The following is a 20,234-nucleotide window of genomic DNA, read 5'->3' on the forward strand; positions in this document are numbered from 1 at the left end:
TTTAGCCTGTGTAATGATGATTCTGTGTTCTCTAAGATCTCAGCTAACACCCCTGATGTCTTTGTTGTTAATGAAACCCACAGGGAGGTGTTTATTCTCCAGGTCGGCTGTACCTTTGACTACAGCTTAGAGGAAGCCTTCTTTTTTTTTTTTGTTATCAATTATTTTTATTTTCCATAACATGAAATTAGAGACATACATATGAATAGAACAAGAAAAAGTAAAACATTAATCAAAAGAAAAATGCAATTAACAGACAAACAACACAAACAATAGCAAAACAAGAAAAGGAAAAGAAAACCCACCCACCCCCTTTCCCCGGACCAACACGGAATGTACAATAGTGCATGCCTGTGCTAGGCTGTTACCACTATATAGTGATTTCTTGAATCATAGCCTTAAGCTTATCTGCAATGTCCGACCACATATTAATGTTTTCTTCTTTTGCTCCGTGTAACCTTGCTATCGACTGCTCTAAATATACTATATCTAGAAAGGTCAAGGCCCACTGGCGAAACGTTAACGTATGAGGAGGTTTCCACCGCGTAGCTACCATCTTCTTCGCCGCCGTTAATCCAGCAAAGAAGATGCGCTTGCGTATATTGTTTAGTTGCAACTGTGAGACGTCATTTAATAAAAATAAAGAAGGAGAAGATATGATATTAATACTAAAAATAGTTGAAAGTTTGGAGGCAACCATATTCCAGAATGACGACACATTTGGGCATTCCCAAACCATGTGAAGGAAGGTACCAATACTATTTGAGGCGCAGAGAGTGCAGTTGGGATTATTCAAAATCCTCATAGCACATAGTCTGCGGGGAGTTAAATAAGTCCGATGAACAAAATTTAAATGAATTTGTTGATGGTCTGGATTTCTAGAAGATAGCCTAATGTTAGACCATACTGTGTCCCAACAAAAGTCAGGGTCCAAATTTGGTACATCATTCCTCCAAACAGTATCAACAGATAGGGGCCCATAACTACAGTCTAATAAAAAACCATAGAGGGTGGAAACCAAACCTCTTGTTCTGTTACCATCACAGATAAACTCATGGAAGGGGTGCAATCTAAGGGGAGCTTGCCATGGGACCCCGTAGGTCCTCATGGACGTTCTCAGTTGGAAGTAGAAAAAAAGGGTATTTCCAGGCAGATTGAAGATGTCACACAAATCTCGAAAAGGTCGTAAACCATTTCTATCAAATAAGTCCCCTAATGTACGAATCCCCTTAGCCCTCCACCTTGGAAAGCGAATGGGGCGATCCTCGATTAAAAGTCTTTGATTATTGAACACTGGGGAAAATAAGTTCCATTTACAATCAATCTTACACATCTTTTCAGCTGCCCTCCATACTGCCACTAAATGAGAAATGATAGGTCCAAAGCGAACTTTGCATTGATGTGTAGTTATGTTTGAATAGATAAGATCTCTCAATTCAACAGGCTGCACTAAACTCTCCTCAAGCTCTCTCCAAGAAACCTTATTTGCTGGGTTAAACCAATTTAAAAGGGGGCGGAGCGTGAAGGCCCAATAATAAAATTTAAAGTTGGGCAATGAAAGGCCGCCATCATCTCTAGCACGTTGTAATAGAGAAAGTTTAAGACGAGGGCGTTTCCCTTTCCACACAAACTTAGATATCGAAGAGTGAAGCTTATTCCAGTATTGCGGCGGTGGTGGCAAAGGGAGCATAGAGCTTACAAAGTTAACCCTAGGAAGAACATTCATCTTTATGATTGAAACTCGAGCTTGGAGAGAGTTGGGCAAAGATGACCATCTATCTAAATCAAGACAAATCTTATTTAGAGTGTCACCATAGTTGTTCTTAACAATAGCCTGAAGAGAGGGGAAAATATCTATGCCAAGATATTTGAATTGGCTTACTACTGGGATTATGGGCGGCAGGATAGCAGATCTCATCTGATCATTTAGAGGTAGAAGGGCTGACTTCGTCCAATTAATTTTGTAGCCGGAAATGGAACTGAACTGATCAAAAATTTGAAGGACGTGAGTAATTGACTGTGGTGCATTCTCAATGAACAGTAGAATATCATCAGCATATAGGGAAATGCGATGCTGTGTGTTGTTAATCGAAACAGGAGTAATATCTGCAGACTGACGCACTGTCTGAGCCAAGGGTTCGAGTGAAAGTGCGAAAAGGAGAGGACTAAGGGGACAACCCTGCCTTGAAGATCTGCCAATCGTGAATAGCGGCGAACAGATCTTACCGGTTAGGACCATCGCTGACGGATTAGAATAAAGTACTTTAACAAAAAGTATGAATGAAGCACCAAATCCCATTTTATCTAGTACAGCCCACAGGTAAGACCATTCCAGACGATCAAATGCTTTCAACGCATCGAGCGACAACACTGCGGCGGGGGTCCTCAGCTCCTTAGCCCTATCGATGATATGCAATAGTCGTCTAGCATTATCAGAGGCTAGTCTAGTTCCTATGAAACCTGTCTGATCACAGTGTACTAAGGTGGTCATAAAACCCTGCAAGCGACGCGCAAGCACCTTAGCAAAAACTTTTAGATCAGAATTCAAAAGTGAAAGCGGTCTATAGCTTGCGCAATCTGTGGGATCCTTGTTCTTCTTCAACAATAATGATATAATAGCTACATTCACATCCCTGGAGAAAGAGCCACTTTCAATTGCATATCGAAACATGTCTAGCATCAGCTGACCTAGATCTTCCCAAAAGATGGCATAAAGTTCAGGGGGTATCCCATCCAAACCAGGCGACTTGCCCCTACGCATTGCGAGCACAGCTTCCTGTAATTCCGCCAGATGGAGCGGTCTATCTAAGGCTTCCGCATCCGCCTCGCTAAGGGTTGGTAACTGTATGTTGGATAAAAAATCATTGCATACTGCATCATCGTGAATGACCTCGGAGGTGTAGAGCTCATCATAAAAAGCACGAAACGTGGCATTGACCTCTTTGGGTTCTGTAACCATGGCTCCCGTTGTTGATTTGACACTAACAATATCAGCAAAATGCTCATTGGATCTAAGACGTAAAGCCAGTAAGTGACTGGGTCTTGCACTATTAAAATAGTAGTTTTGCCTTGTGCGTTTCATTTGAAATTCTGAGCGGCGCTTGAGAATGGAGTTAATTTCTTTCTTAACTAGCTCTCTCTGGGTTGCTGTACTAACATCAAAGTTATTTTGGAGAGAATTATCCAAAGTAGAAAACCGAGATTCCAATTCCACCAGTTTGGCTGACCTTAATTTTCTCTGAGTGGACGCATAGAGGGTTGTATTACTCCTGATAAAGCCTTTAATTGCATCCCAAAGAATTCTGGGATCCTCAACTGAGCCTGTATTGATATTTATAAATTCGCGCAAACCAGTTTGAAACTGAGCTACAAATGCCGCATCGCGCAGCAGTGTGGTGTTAAACCGCCATCTAGGAGCTCTATCTATAACCTGTTTCAGTGAAGCAACACACAGCACCGCCTTGTGATCCGAGAGTGACATTGGGAGCAACTCTACCTTGACAATTTTATGAAACAAGCTAACAGGGGCAAAAACGTAATCGATCCTAGAGAATGAAGCATGCCTACCCGACAGAAAAGAAAAATCTCTAACCGTTGGGTTCATTAAACGCCAGATGTCGAGTAAGCCAGTTGAGTTTGCCCAAGCACGTAGTTCTGCAGACGCTAGTGCTTGTTCTCTGCTTTCTACCCCAGTGGATCTATCTAGGTTATGTTGCCATGTTGCATTGAAGTCAGCACCAACAATGATTTTGAAATCCGTCAGTTCCAATAAGGTTTTAGTTAGTAATTTGTAAAACTCTTTGTCTAAAACATTTGGAGCATACACAGAGACTAGTGCTAGCATTTTACCCTCCAAGCGGATTTTAGCAACAGCTATCCTCCCGTCACTGTCAGACCAATCACCCAAAAAATCCAACCTAAGGTTACGTCTAGCCAATATGGCTACTCCCTTGGTTTTGGAAGAAGCAGCTGAAAAGGCTAAAACACGATAATGTTTATTAGCCAATCGGTTGGAATGCTCTTTTAAAAGATGAGACTCCTGTATAAATGCAAAGTCAATTGATTTAGATCGCAAAACCCCCAAAATGCTGGTTCGCTTATGCGGTATATTCGCTCCCCTTACATTGAAACTTAGAAATTTATATTCTGTCATAATTGTGGTTCAAACCATACGCACAGCAAGCACAGTAGAACATTTTAGAATTTCCTAGTTGGTCCCTCACAACAAACCTTCCCCACAGAAAAACAAAACAACCCCAAAAGGAACAGAAAGGAAAAAGCAACATCAAACGAACATAAAAAAACACATAACATTGAAGCTTGAGGGGGAAAACCCCATTAGCATCAGAGTGCACAAAAACAGTTCCCCACCCCATCAACCTATTAGTCAACCTTCATTTCACTCTGTCAGAGAGTGCAAACAAGTAACTGCCCAAAAGTAACCATACATTGCCCTCTGGTGATTATGTAAATATATAACAGATCACCAAAGTAAAAACAACAACAACAAAAAAGTGCCTTCTTGTGGCTGAATAGCTCTCAAACATTCCATCCGCTCAAATTATGATCAATCTCCCCACTTCATATCACTTAAATAAATGAGAATGGTATGTTAACATTTCTAGTAAAGAAGGGGGAGAGAAAAAAGAAAAGAATAAAGGGAAAAAAAATGAGGGGACTATAACAACTGTAATAATAATAATCAGTCCAGCATTAGGCCCACTTAGAATGTGATAAAGCCCTATAAGCCACGTTAATGCAAATAACCAAACACTTGTGACAGATAAGTGGAAATAAGGCTGTCACCACGACAAGGCACTAATATAATATTAATAATAAAAATAAATAAAAAGGAAATCAGTGTATATGATATAAAAAATATATGCACTTATATATGTAGTTAGAAATAGAAATTAAAAGCACATCCGGGGGGCCATATGCAGCAAAGCACACACAGTGTTAATGCATACTGCGCCACATACAGCCCCCCCCCCCATGCATCCATGTATACAAACCACAATTACTAATTAGAAGGGGGAAAAAAAGAAAGAAAAGAAAAGTCTGTATACATAAGTATTTACATAAAACACAGTTATGTATGATCAGGAAACCATATACAACACAGCACACATAATGCATACTGCGCCATATACAGCTCCCTGTACATGCCCAAAAGGCCAGTGCAAACTTAGATAAATGTCAATCATATTAGTTAAGTCTGTTTCCGTCTTAAACAGTAAACTACCATACTTCAAACAGTGAACCTACCCAATCACGACTACAAAATAAATATCCCAATACAGAGCTCCCCTCTCCCCCCATCAAGAAATTAACATTTTAGAAGACAACAGGTAAAGTAGTTAAATAACTACCCCCCCCCCCCCCCCCCCCCCCCCCCAGACAGCGGATCCACAAGCACGTAGAGCCAACGCGCCACGAGATCGTACATCCGCCAGCTATTGAGATTAGAAAAAAAAGGAAAAAAAAAGAACGAGTCAATGAGCCAGGGAGAGAGAGAGAGAGAGGAGAAGCAGAGATAGGTAGAGAGACATAGAGAAAGGGCGGGAGAGCGAGTGGTCTCTGGAACCGCGGAGCCTTCACAATTTAGACCATATTATTTATATCTGTTTCACCTTAAACAGTAGGCTACTTTACTCAATACAAAGGCCAAAGCCCAGTCTCGCCCTCCTACCCGAGAAAGTAGCGTTTTAGGAGGCATAAACGAACCATAAACTAACAACCAACATAGCCGCCATTACCTAACAGAAAGAGAGAGAGAGAGAGAGAGAGAGAGAGACACACACACACACACACAGCGAGAGAGAGAGCCATAGAGAGAGAGAGAGAGAGAGAGAGAGAGAGAGAGAGAGAGAGAGAGAGAGAGAGAGAGAGGGAAAGCCGAGATAGATAGAGAGACATAGAGGGAAGACAAGAGAGAGAGCAGGCTCCGTCTGAACCGCGACACGGAACCCGTTAGACAAAGCTTAACAGAGAGAGATAAAACCCTCTAGACCTATATAGTAAGCAGCACAACGCTCAATAAGAGCAAAGAAAAGGAATACAATAATAACAAGAACAATGTCCATTATATTCAAACAAAAAAGACAGTGAATTATGCTTATAGCTTTAGCAGCCCTAAATCCTCTCTCCTTGCGGTAACCTAAATTAAAACGAGTAACACCCATCTGCTTACAGATCTTGTTAAAAAATAAAATATATCTTATTCTTCGATACAAATAAAATAGGTATTATGAAACGAAACACTTGAAATCACAACGTCAAGTCAGATGAGTCCAAAACAATAAGTAGGCTTACATTAACAACTCACCCTTTGGGGAGGAGGAGGAGGAGAGAGTGAGGAAAGAAAGACGCTGCGTAAAAGTCATCTCCAAAGTCCCAGCCAGCTTACCAACAGTCCATTAAAGGCAAAAGGATATCACATCGGCAGAATGTGTTTGAAAGCACGCGATCACGAAAGCAAAAGTGTCCCTGGTAAAAGTTAGTTCTCTGTAACTGTCGTCTCATCATCCTGCGTAGCTAGAGTCTCGTCCGCAGCACCTGGAGTCTTGAACTTATCCTTGCAAAAGGCCAGAGCTTCCTTGGGTGAGTTGAAAGTAGAAGTCGCCTCATCCACGGTTATCCAGAATTTGCTCGGGTGCCTTATTCCGTATTTCACTCCTTCCGCGGTGATGGAACGTAGGAATTCCTTTACTGGCCCGAAAGCTGCCCTTCTCTTTGATGTTTCAGCAGACCAGTCGGGGAAAATATACACCTTTTTGCCATTGTATGTCAGTTGGCCTGCTTTCCTGGAGAGCTGGAGTATGCGTTCCTTTACCCGGAAAAAATGGATCCTTGCCAGGAAAGCCCTTGGCTTATCAGAACGTGGATTGCCGGTCCGATGAGCACGATCCACCTCCGGGGGGGAGTCGGGAAACTCGTCGGGGAATGTTTTCTGCAAAAAAGACTGGATAAAGGCCACTGGGTCAGCCTTTTCTAGCCCAGGAGAGATCCCAATCACTCTTATGTTGTTCCTACGACTCCGGTCTTCTGCTATGACGAGCTTCTCCTCCAGATTAGCACATCTTCTCTCCAATTCAGTGATACACATCTGCAAACTGTCCATGGAGGAACCAAAGTTCTCAATGGCCTCCCCATGTTCAGCCACGGTCGTGTTCAGCGTGGCGACTGCAGGACGCAGCTCCTTTCCGAAGTCATCAATCTTCTTCAGTAATTTCTTCTCCAAGCCAAGCATCATGGGTTGAATAAAACCATCCATAAACTCTTTCAGTGATTCCTTGAGGACCTCGCGCAGCATGCTCTTTGTAACCGGAGCGTCAGCGTCGCCCTGCATTGCGCCGGCCATGTTGTCAGCGTTTGCGGTCGGAGACCTGGTACTCCTCGACCTCGTGTTAATCGTATTCGGCATGAAACACGAAACAACTGCAAAAACAGACGCTCACCAGTGTTTTGGGCGTTTAAAGTCTCAAAAGAACTATAAAGGCAGTAAAAAATGGGCTTAAAAAAATGTGAAAACTATGCACCTCCACAGAGCTCAACAAACGCGTCCTACTCGGTCGCCATCTTGTCGGAACTCCTAGAGGAAGCCTTCTTAACCAAAGTGTTAAAATATCATCAGCTAGAGCAGACCATCTCACAGCTAGGCTACAGATGTAAACTTTTGTTTTTTTATCTTTGGGAGCCTAGGGCACGTGCACAAGTTGGTTGTGAGGGGCCTTCAAATGGCCGGCCTCTCCAAAAGGAGGGCCAAACAGTTAGCAAGGTACTGCTCTGTATCAGCTATTATAGGAAGCCGCTGTTTCCTTTATCCATGATTGTTGTCTGCTATGTTTGACTTGTATGTAACAACGTTCTGCCCTACATGCACTTTGTAACTGGCTGTTTTCCTACTTATCTAACTGCACTGTTATTGTTTATGTTTATGTATCTTTGTACATTCGTGTACTTCTGCTTATGTGGGCATAAATAAACATTTCAAATGTGTGTGTGTGTGTGTGTGTGTGTGTGTGTGTGTGTGTGTGTGTGTGTGTGTGTGTGTGTGTGTGTGTGTGTGTGTGTGTGTGTGCGCGCGTGTGTGTGTGAGTGTGCCTGGCCTGGCCTGAAGAACAGCGCCCCTCCCTTAACATGTGTGGTCAGAAAAGGTACTGCAGGCTACATACAGACACGGGCGGACAGACGCATACATACATACCCACACACACGGCCACGTATAGGAGACGGTGTGACCACCGCTCAAAAATCTAAGTTTTAACAAAAACGGCTTGGAATAATTCACTGAAATGTGCAATGTATCAAATCAAGTTTCAAAAGAATATTTATGAAAGTTTCAAGAAACTTTTCACAATATTCTAATTTTGATTTGAATTGATCTGTATTTTCGTATGTTTCTTGTGTTCAGTTATGTTACGTCTTCAACGTTTTCAGGCCGGGGACCCCCAAACTGATGGGGAGATGGAGCAGGGACCCCCTACCACCTCGTAGGGTGGGGGGGTCGGGGCTACGACATATTTTTTATTTTAAACATGTTCAAGTTACAGCGAGCAGGGTGGGCCGTACCACAACCATTTCTAAACATACTACTTATTAACTGAGAACAAATGTCAATACTATCAACAATATGTCAATTGCATAGTAATCATGTATTCAAGCTATTCAAAATGGATAGAATCATGATTTATTTTTTAAATAAATGTGGAAAAAGGCAAAAAAAAAAAAAAAAAAAAAATCATTTTTTGATTTTTTTTTTTTTTAAGCAATAATTTCGCGGACCCCCTGCAGTACCTCCGCGGACCCCCTAGGGGTCGCGGACCCCCTGTTGAAGACCCCTGCGTTACACTACTAACCTGTTTTAACACGTCCAGGATGAGCTCCTGGTAGACCTCGCTGATTCCCATGGAGAGGGTCTGGCGATCCATGCCCTTGCTGAATTGTCCTGATCCCAGTAGGCTGATGAGTTCCCAGACACTCAGACACTGCTGCTTGGCGTTGAGCTCCAGCTTGTAGTTCTCAAAGCGTTCCTCCACCCAGCTTCCGCCCATCGCCTCTGTCAGCTTTCGCAGGAAGTATTCGATCTGTGAGTGTTGTGGATGGAGACAACCACAAAGGGGAAAGTCAGGACACTGGATAAGTAAAACGTACAGTACTAGAGGTTTGCGGGCCTTTGGCCCGCTCACATCTAGTTTAAAAAAAAAAAAGAATTTTTTTTTTTTTAAATGTTTGAGAAAAAAAAAAATTTGAGAAAAAAAGTTTTTTGAGAAAAAAAAATCTTTTGAGAAAAAAAAAATTTGAGAAAAAAAAATTTTTGAGAAAAAAAATTTTTTTGAGAAATTTTTTTTTGAGAAAAAAACATTTTGAGAAAAAAAAAAATTTGAGAAAAAAAATTAGGATAAAAAAAAGTTTTGAAAAAAATAAGAAATAAAACGTATTGGTGATGTGTGCGTCTCTCTCCGTGCATTTCCCCCCCCCCCCAAAGTGTGCGTCTCTCTCTGTGAAGTCCGTTGAAAAAAGAAATTTGAGAAAAAAAATTTTTTGAGAATAAAAGTTTTTTGAGAAAAAAAAATTTTTTGAGAAAAAAAAAATTGAGAAAAAAAATTTTTTTGAGAAAAAAATTTTTTTGAGAAAAAAAAATTAGGATAAAAAAAAGTTTTGAAAAAAATAAGAAATAAAACGTATTGGTGATGTGTGCGTCTCTCTCTGTGCATTTCCCCCCCCCCCCCAAAGTGTGCGTCTCTCTCTGTGAAGTCCGTTGACTGTGGACTGCCCTGTGCCCTGTGCCTATGCTCGAGTGTGGGCGTGTCTCAAAGTCCGTTGACTGTGGACTGCCCTGTGTCCTGTGTCCGTTGACTGCGGGCTGCCCTGTGTCCTGTGCCCTGTGCCAAAGTGGGCTGCGGCCTTAAGCCAATTGTAAATATAAGATGCATGAATCCTGATAAGACATACTACTTCGACACGTATCTCTGTGCGTGTTAATGCAACGTGCAAATGCACTCAGACGTTGGAACATTAAACTTCCAGAGAGGCCACTTCCAGAGGCCACGCAGCCACTTATATTGGCGAAGCCATACTTGACGCTGGGGAATGTTAACCTGGTGAATGATACTATGCCTAAACCTAACCCTAACCTCAGTAAAACTATACCTAAACCTAACCTGGTGAATGCTAACCTGCCGACGCTGGTGAACGCTAACCTAGTGAATGTTGATCTGGTGACTGATAAGTTCACGGAAGGAGGCCAAAAACAGAGCACTCCTGGTCTCAATCTCACTAAATCTCAAAAACACTGTGATATACACCACAGTGTGTCGAAGTGACCTTGAGCAAGTCACTTGACCCCTAAATGCTCCCCTCTGATCACAGTTTCAAATGTGTACGTCTTTTGGTAAAGCAAAGCCCTGCTTCATCATGCAAGACTGTCGCACAAAACTAGTGAAAACAGCCGATCTACAAGCACACGCGTTGTGTGCTTGTAGATCTGCTGTTTTCACTAGTTTTTGTACACATGGAACCAAATGGACCCGTCGTTTGTACACTGTCAAAGTTAAGGGGAGACCTTCAAATGTCAAAGTTTGAGAAACACTGCACATTCATGTTAGATAACTATTAAGATGACAATGTCATAAAAACAGCACGCAACTCATATCTATTTAATTATAACTACATTAACTTCAAATAAAGTTACATGTTTTTTTCTATAAATGATCCCTGCTGTGTCCGTTGTGCCTAACACTAAATCCTGCAACGGTAGTAATAGAACAGGAAGCCTCTAACTTCCTTTTCTGCTCTTGAGCAACACATTGGGAGTTCCCTTTTAAAGCACTGGAGCCAGTTAATGCATCAATAGAGCTCAACGTTATATTTTAGGCACCGAGCGGATGTGCTTATCTTAGAGCCATACAGTACATCAAACATTTTGCATAGTGAGAAAGCGGACTGAAGACAAAGCACTTTATAATAACAATAAAAGTTACCTACTTCCTCCCGCGAGGGAAATTCAGTATTTTCAGCCCAACCCAGCTGATTCGCTGCCCACATAGGAGCGCGTGAGCTTTATGGCGTCACACCCATGCAGTTACACACATTCTTATTTCGGGTGATTGTTTACATACTGTACTTGGTGAATTTGATCAATTTACCTGTGGAAGAGGCTATAGAATTCCCAGAAACACATATTCTTCAAGTCTTTTATCCCACATTTCCTTGCTGAATTTTTTAAACATGAGAGTTTTGTATACTGCTCTTTGGGTCATTGCAGACCGATGCCAATGTGTGCCAATTGACAGTGTAGTGGTAGCCCATGTATAAATTCCCTTATGACCTAGGAATCAATCCTGCAAGAGCCTTGTGTCCCGTGTATCCCCTATGTCAGGGTTCCCCAATAGGCGGCCCGCGGGGGGCTACTGTCTGGCCCACACCAACCCCAGTAATAATGGTGGTATAAGAGCAGCAACAACACTAATATATCGTCGTTGTCGGCTGGAAATATCGTATCTCCAAATTTGTACCTTCTTTCGCAAATCATACAAGGCTGTAGCACAAAAGTAGTGAAAACAGCAGATCTACAAGCACACAACGCCTCGCACCGCGAGGTGTTGTGTGCTTGTAGATCGGCTGTTTTCACTAGTTTAAATCATTTTTAAAATGATAAATTCAAAACGAACGGTTTTGGACATACACGATTTTCACCCGACAACGACGAAAACTGTCGCTGGAGTAGCGGAAACGCCACCGTCGCCCCCTGCAATGTTGTGGCCCTCAGCTTGGTACCCTAGACATAATTCAATGTTGTGGCCCTCAGCTTGGTACCCTAGACATAATTCAATGTTGTGGCCCTCAGCTTGGTACCCTAGATATAATTCAATGTTGTGGCCCTCAGCTTGGTACCCTAGACATAATTCAATGTTGTGGCCCTCAGCTTGGTACCCTAGACATAATTCAATGTTGTGGCCCTCAGCTTGGTACCCTAGACATAATTCAATGTTGTGGCCCTCAGCTTGGTACCCTAGACATAATTCAATGTTGTGGCCCTCAGCTTGGTACCCTAGACATAATTCAATGTTGTGGCCCTCAGCTTGGTACCCTAGACATAATTCAATGTTGTGGCCCTCAGCTTGGTACCCTAGACATAATTCAATGTTGTGGCCCTCAGCTTGGTACCCTAGACATAATTCAATGTTGTGGCCCTCAGCTTGGTACCCTAGACATAATTCAATGTTGTGGCCCTCAGCTTGGTACCCTAGACATAATTCAATGTTGTGGCCCTCAGCTTGGTACCCTAGACATAATTCAATGTTGTGGCCCTCAGCTTGGTACCCTAGACATAATTCAATGTTGTGGCCCTCAGCTTGGTACCCTAGACATAATTCAATGTTGTGGCCCTCAGCTTGGTACCCTAGACATAATTCAATGTTGTGGCCCTCAGCTTGGTACCCTAGACATAATTCAATGTTGTGGCCCTCAGCTTGGTACCCTAGACATAATGCAATGTTGTGGCCCTCAGCTTGGTACCCTAGATATAATTCGGCCCTTGGGGAAAACTAATTGGGGAACCCTGCCCTATGTTGTTGTATTTATTCTGAAGAAGGCATGGATACCGAAACATAAAAACTGCTTTTAGCAGTTATGCTGCAGTGTTGAGACACTTTTTTTCTTTTCTTTTTTTTATTCAAAAAAGGTTCTCACGACAGTGGACAGTTCGGTCTCCTTGAGCAGCAGTGTACTCCTGGGGAAGGTACATGCAAGCTCACCTTCCACACATAAATAAAGGACACATAAGCCATTAAAACGTGAAGGTATCTGTCTCATTTTAGTGCCGCACCGCGAGCTCGTAGATATACTTTTTTTGAAAGAACTACTGGTTTAGAAGGCATTTGTGGAATTGGCCTCATGTCTTAATTGGTTACTGTAATACATTGTAAAACACTGTCTTTTTTCTTTTTTTATCCCATGATTTTTGCAACCCATTTTTCACCCAGTGCCAATTGCCTATGTTATCCTGGGCTCTGCTCTCCCTCTGCCGCGCCTGGGCAGACAACGGACTGACCTCATGCTTCCTTCAATGCATGAGTAGTCCAAGTTCTTTCTTTTCACCTGGGATGGACGTAGGGATGGACGCAGCACGTGGAAGGAACACATTATTCCAACCAGTTCCTTTCCATCAAGCGCCCTGGCTGGCCAGGGGGAGGCACTATTGAGACCAGGATTACTGCATGTTTTTGTGAGGGTATCAACCCTAGGAGACACGGGGAGAACATGCAAACTCCACACAGAAAGGCCCTATCGCCGACCCCACCTAGGGTGTGGGCGCTGATGACGCGGAGGGAGAAACACGCCCCCCAGCACCCACAGCTTCCCCCGGCGGGAATCGAACCCAGGACCTTCTAGCTGTGAGGCGAAGTGCTAACCACTGCGCCACCGTGCCCCACACTGTCAAACATCACTGTGTTTCTATAGCAAACAACTCACCTCCTCTGTGACGATGTGGAGCGGGTACCTGTCCTCAGACAGGAAGTTGAAGATGCACCAGATCTTGAAGCCGTCATCGTCAGAAATGATCAGCTGGCTGCGGTCCAGGTTCTTCCTGGCGCACAGCGTCCAGCACATCCTGTTGAAGTCCTGCCGGTCAAAGTTGTCCTTCGCCTGGGGTGGGGTGGGGTGGGGGGAGGGGGGGGGGGACACATTTAGTTGGACCACTTTGACATACTGTAAAGCTGGTTGCACACTGCTGCGTTTTTCGTTGCGAAATGTGTTTTTCAGGGCAAGGAGAGAGAGAGAGATAGAGAGAGCAAGGGACAGAGTGGTGCGCGAAACGGGCGGCAGTGTGCAAACGTGACTGACATAACGTGAGTTTGATTTTTTTATTTGTGTGCTCCGAAATTCACTCCGATATTCGGCCCGAAAAACGCAGCAGTGTGCAACCACCTTAAGGCAGTGGTTCTCAACCTGTGGATCGTCCCCAAATTATTTTGGGGGGTCCCCAGATGATTAACTTAATGTATTGTTCTCTCACTCAACAGTAAACAAACCAAGATAAAGTTTAAGTGTATCCACCTCTTCCCGGGGAAATTTACTGGAGAATTTTTTGCACCACACTTCCGGTTAACAGCAGCTTGTAGATCACACTCGGCTGCGGCGCCGGAAGCTCCGTGCAACTTCTGCGCAATGCACGATGGGATGTTGGAAAGTTGTGGATAGAGTTAAAGTGAAAATTTAAGGACTTATTAATACCTCTAAAATTATCTACATGTGAGCATGTACTGTAGATCTGCTATTTTCACAATAGAACCGTGTTATACAAAATGTAATGCTTCAACTCTTAGTGCTCGTCAGGGTGGGGGGGGGGGGGGTCCCCAGTTAAAATATGATTATTTTGGGGGTCGCTGCCTGAAAAGCATCAGCTCTGACTTCACTGTGATGTGAGGGGAACCACACTAACATAATCCCTTTTATGCCCATATATGGAGATCCCTGAATCAATCCCAACAATATTAAGCCCATATCTAACAGTACTTCATATGGGAATGGCCATATGGGAATGCCCATATGGAGGAAGACAGCCCATATCTGTGTGGCTGGTTCTACAGACAGGGATCTCCATATATGGGCATAAAAGGGATTGTATGTATGATGTCAGATGTCATAGACGTCATAGGACTTTCACATAACGAATAACTGAGTAAGCATGTTTGGGGTCACAGCATATCTCCATATACAGTACATGGATCTCCATATATGGGTAACTGGTCCGATATACATCACTGGCCAGATGGCAAAGACATAGCGCTTGTCGGCCTTAGGCGTCTTACTAGTGTTAATAATACTAAAAGCTGTCAACTGAACCAATGGACAAATTACATAGTTTCTAAAAGATCCAAATTTTTTAACAAACTCTACATTTTTAACAAATATAACCCAAATACCAACAGGAGTATTACTCGATTTAAGCAGAAACTTATGGTGGACCTTTAGTCCAAGCAAGAAGGAATCAACAGACTTGTCTTCAATTATGCAAGACACTATCTGAGATCTAATATGTATGGAAGTTGCTCTAAAAAAAACAGGAAAATAAGTATTAAAGTAGAATCAACAACGATTACAAAGCAAAACCTGTCCCAGCACTACTGACAGAATAGTTGTATTCGTCTGAAGAAAAACAAGACTCGATACTCGAAGTGTACATGATTGAGATGAACATTTTCCACCGTGTTCCTGAGGGGCACAAATTCCTGTGCAGAGAAAGAAAGGAAAGCTCTTCACTGCTAGGTACAATGGGTGCTGTGGAGGAGGGGGGGGGGGGGGTGCTTTCCTTTAGCTGGTCAACACAGGCATCACCATGGAGATTCCTGGCAGGCTGACGGTGCATGCATGTGGATTAAGCAGGAGGAACATCTCATTCTCATGGCAGGGGCACCGATCAAACATACAACTAAACAATGTGTCTAAAAAGCCACGTTCACTTATTAACACTGGAAAATGTCCGGGGAATCAGGTCGTGGCATTGTACGGTGTTGGTCGGTCACACATGTAGCACGCAACAGATCAGTTTCAGATGCGTTCACACGTTAAAGGAGTAGTTCACCCCCAAAATGACTTTTTTTCTATTGATTACTCATGCCATGGAGACTAGAGTTCAATAATATTTTTAGTTTTTTGTCATTCCTAAATTTATCAGTAAATTTATTAGTAAATTTATCCCCATTGATTCCGGATGCCATCCGGAACGAATGGGGGTAGATTTATTGTTATCACATTTTTGTCTTAGGAATGCGACAAAAAACTAAAAATATTATTGAACTCTAGTCTCCATGGCATGAGTAATCAATAGAAAAAAAGTCATTTTGGGGGTGAACTACTCCTTTAAATACGCTGTTTGATAATAATTATTTTTCTCCATGTGTGCATGTGTACAGCATTCAAACAGTAGGATTGCTCCTTTTACCAATTGTGTTTTTTCAATGGAATTAAACACAGGGTTTTGTGTTTTGTCCCCGTTCAAGCAACCCCCCCCCCCCCCACACACACACACACACACTCCGTGTCAATGTGATGACGCCATAAAACAATAAAGTCGACTTCAACTCAACTTTTTAACGAGTCGAGTCGACTTGCAAAGATCACAAGTCGTTAATGCCCTAGTAGACGCACACATTATCTACTCCCACAAAAATATAATGCAGCATCAAATATAATATTTTTCAGAGAACATTGGTTTCTATATACAGCCAAGTGTGCACTATAGTGCCCGTTGTCTACAATTAGGCTACTGCAGTAGCAAAGAAACGTTTCTTTTCGATCTGGGAATATTCCAACTCGAACGCTGGTAAGAAAGCAGAATGATTAGACTCTCTCTCCACCTTGGGACGAGGGGAGGCTCCACCCGTCATCAACACGTCCACGCTGAATCTAAATTCACTGGACAATCACAGCGTCCATTCACATGGAGCGGCTTGAGCCAAATCGGACGTTAACTGGACTTAAAGTGATATTTTTGACATGAAGCTGTGTGAAATACTTGCCATTAAAATAGTGGTTACAAATGTATTAATCCATTACCAGAGTCCCGTGGTCAGAGTTCTGGTCAGTTTTAGATGAATATAAAGTAGTTCCGGTGATTTGGCAGAGGCTCATGGCCCAATCATTAAAAATAGATGAATCCACAAAACTAGCGTCATTTGTATTGTTGACCTATTTCTACCAAATAGACCAACTTTCGTTCAACTTTGACCCCTCTGTCACATGGTACTATTTTTTGTGTCCAGTATCACTACGCCGCTGCAACGTATTTCCCCAAAACAAGGTGCTTTGTAGTCAGCTGATCAGAACGAAACCTCGCTCTATATGGTAGAAATAGGCCAACAATACAAATGACGCTAGGTTTGTGGATTAATCTATTTTCAATGATTGGGCCATGCCAAATGGCCCCCACCCCATTGGAACTACTTAATATTCATCTAAAACTGACCAGAACTCTGACCACGGGACTCTGGTAATCAATTAATACATTTTTAACCACTGTTTTAATGGCAAGTATTTCACACAGCTTTATGTCAAAAATAGGTGAACTATCACTTTAAGTCAGGGGTTCTGCCAGCATAAAATCTGTTGCCTGTCCGATCCTACTGATCCGGAATTTTAGCTTCATACATACAGCCTATTATGTTTACTTTGAACACTAGAAAACTTCCATAATACAGTGCATGTCTGAAAGTGGCTTACACTTAACTGACATTCATACAAATCCATGACATCACCTTCTAGTCACACAGTCATACAGTTACATAGAAATACTTTTGTTACACAGATGTGTGAGCAATCAACGATGCATAACTGGAGGTCAGGTGTTCCCCTGTGGGAGTGAAGATGATAGTCACAAATAGCTTGCCATGTGTATTCACCCTGATAACACTATGATGTGATAAAGGGAATTTCTAAATAACACAGATGTTACATTTGCATTTTAAGGCGTTGTCCCCAGCGACATGCATTTGTGCATCTGACTGTGTCTTGGGCAACACATGGACAATATTGTTTATATTATGTCTTACATGCAGTTTGAGGACCTGTTTGTCCCTGTACTGTGTGTGCAATGGCATAGGCTACACAGAGCTGGATATTTCATATATCCAGGTTTTTCAGATATCCACATAGAAAAATATCTAGGTCCACACGACAAAGACATCTAGGTCTAACAAGCACACACACAGTAAAGTCTTCAGAGATATCCGGGTTCCCTGTCTACATGGATCCAGTGAATCGGATATTTTTCAATCTCTCCACTTATTTATACGGTATCAAAAATATCCAGCTTCGCAGCCAAAATATCCAGCTTTCTGTGGCTGCAAGCCCCAAACGCATAAAGAAATGTCTAGATTCAGACATATCCAGCTCTGTGTAGCCGGCACCTAAGTACCCACATCAATGAACAGTAGATGCAATACAACCATAAGAAAGAACCAATATCTCGTTTATATTCTCAGATATTATCACACTGACACTCTTATGAGATAAGAGAGTGATTTCTTACACCAGGTGCTTGGGGTTGCAGTGTAATTGCTAGGTGATTGAGCCAGTGTCTGGTCCCTGGCTGGATCAGCTTACCATTTCTAGACGTGTGCTTTTGAATGAGTCAGCGACAGCAGGAGCTCAAGGTCTACCAGACTATCATCTACGGCAGTGTTTCCCAAAGAGTGGGTCGGGACCCGTTTGTGGGTCACCACTAGAGTAAAAATCCCATTTTCTTTTCCTACAATTAAAAAAATAAGTATATATTTCAACATATTTTTCCTTTTGATAATTTTAAAAAGAATAGTTTTATACATTTTAAAACAAACAAATCTGGGCACCCGCTGGCCTACTGGTCCAGGGCGGGCGCATACCACTTAGGCATTGCCACAAAGGAATGGATGCCTGGCGGCGTCGCCGGTTCAATTCCCGATCCGGACTCCCCATCTCACCCCCATTTCCTGTCAGTCTACTGTCCTATCAATAAAGGCATACAAGCCCAAAAAACAAATCTTGTGAGATTGTAGATCTGTTATTTTGACTAGTTTGGTTCCCGGGCAAACGTCAAATTCCTCTTGTGGGTCTTGAGCTAAGAGGTTTGGGAACCGCTGGTCTACAATACTACTAGAGCTGTAGTATTAACACCAGTGGAAAGTGCAAGAAGAGTTTGTCAAAGTAGGGTTTATTATTGAAGAGCAGCTACTTTGAGTCACACAGTTGTATCATGTAAAATAAGCGAATATTCGACTTCGGTGAACAACGTCGAATAGTGACTTTGATATTCGAATATTTGGTGAATGCCCTATCACACAGTTGTATCATGTGTGCCTGTCACATTGCTCTCTCCCCTCTCTCCATCCAAGTCACCTCAGATACTCTCTCCAATTCAACTTAGAATGCCTCTCTTCTGGACTCCAGTCAGCTCAAAGTGTCTCTCCCCTCATCCTTACCCCTCACCCCTTTCTCTATTTAGTCTCGCTCTCTCTCTCTGCTCAGAGTGTCTCGTTCACCCTCTCTCCCCCACCCTTCCCGTCAGTGTCACTCGCCCACTCCCAGTGCCCACCTCAACAATGAGGGCCTTGTGGGAGCGCTTGGAGCCGCCTCTCTCTGCTCCAGGGGCGTCAATTGGGTATGGCAGGGGTATGCAGCTGCCATACCCTGGGTCCAGGGGGGGAAATAAAAGTTACTTTTAAATATAAATCCCATGAATGCCTCTTTGTCTATCTGTGCTGGTTATTGGGTTGTTAAATTACAGTAAAATAACTAGAAAAGCAACATTTTACAAAATGGTCACTTTAACAAGGTATTAGAATTATATTCTCCACACTTGTATTCTCCCTATCTTGACAAAATGGTATATTACCAGGTTCCGCAGGTCAGCTGCACAGGTGCAATGCATTTTTTGTTAATTGTGGCACGTTTACTAACATGCCAAGTTTAGCTGTACTTGAACAACCGTTTCAGGCTGCCATATCCCAAGCCCAAGAAACCGTAGAAACAGGGGAAAAATAGAATGTACTTCTTAAAATAAATGTATCGTGCCAGTTGCTAAGGTATGGCAACATGACTGGTGTCTTCGCGCGCGTGCAAGACACCAGTCATGTTGCCATACCGTAGCTTTTTCTGAACTGACGCCACTGCTCTGCCCCAGCAGCACGTTGATTAGAATTCACTGGGCCAGAGAGTATGAATAGACACAACCCTGTCTAAATAACACTACAACAGCCTGGGCTGTGCTAGCTAGTTGGAGATAAACAACTTCAGGAATCACAGGTCGCCCAGGAATTGCAGGTTTTGTTGGAATGCTGCTCAAATTAAAGCAGAGGTAATGTCAGTTGAGAGGAGAGGGGTCAATTCGGCAGATGACTATGGGGCTTTTAAGCCGTGACATCATTTTGTAGTCAGACCTCCAAGCAGATTTATTATCAATATCTGTCCCTCTCTGTTTCAACAGATCCGAGACAAAAATAACGACTAAAGTATAATTCTACCACTTTCCTTTCAACAACAAAGAGAAGAAAAATGTGTAAATAGTAAAAATAGTCAAAAGATTCACGGGCGCTGGGGCCTTTTGGCCCCAAAAGTTCTCCTCTGCCTACAAAATGGTGTCAGACTTAACAGCCCCATAAACAGGATCGTGGCCAGATATGGTTTTAGTAATGGCAAATGCAAATCTGTGTTTACTGGGATATATCATACAATATATGTATAGTTATCTC

The 20,234-nt window shown here is 42.7% G+C and overlaps 1 protein-coding gene across 1 annotated transcript in view; it reads right to left on the reverse strand.

Moving 5' to 3' along the window:
* swap70b (switching B cell complex subunit SWAP70b) overlaps positions 1-20,234 on the reverse strand; it is a 54,947-nt gene that overhangs the window by 24,744 nt on the left and 9,969 nt on the right. The window contains exons 3-4 of the mRNA XM_080736715.1: positions 13,480-13,653; positions 8,862-9,089 (exon numbers count right to left, since the gene is read on the reverse strand). Of these exons, the coding sequence (XP_080592841.1) occupies positions 8,862-9,089; positions 13,480-13,653 (402 nt within the window). The remainder of the gene's footprint in view (positions 1-8,861; positions 9,090-13,479; positions 13,654-20,234) is intronic.

The sequence above is a fragment of the Nannobrachium achirus genome (genome assembly GCF_963921795.1).
Source record: "Nannobrachium achirus genome assembly, chromosome: 11".
NCBI lineage: Eukaryota > Metazoa > Chordata > Actinopteri > Myctophiformes > Myctophidae > Nannobrachium > Nannobrachium achirus.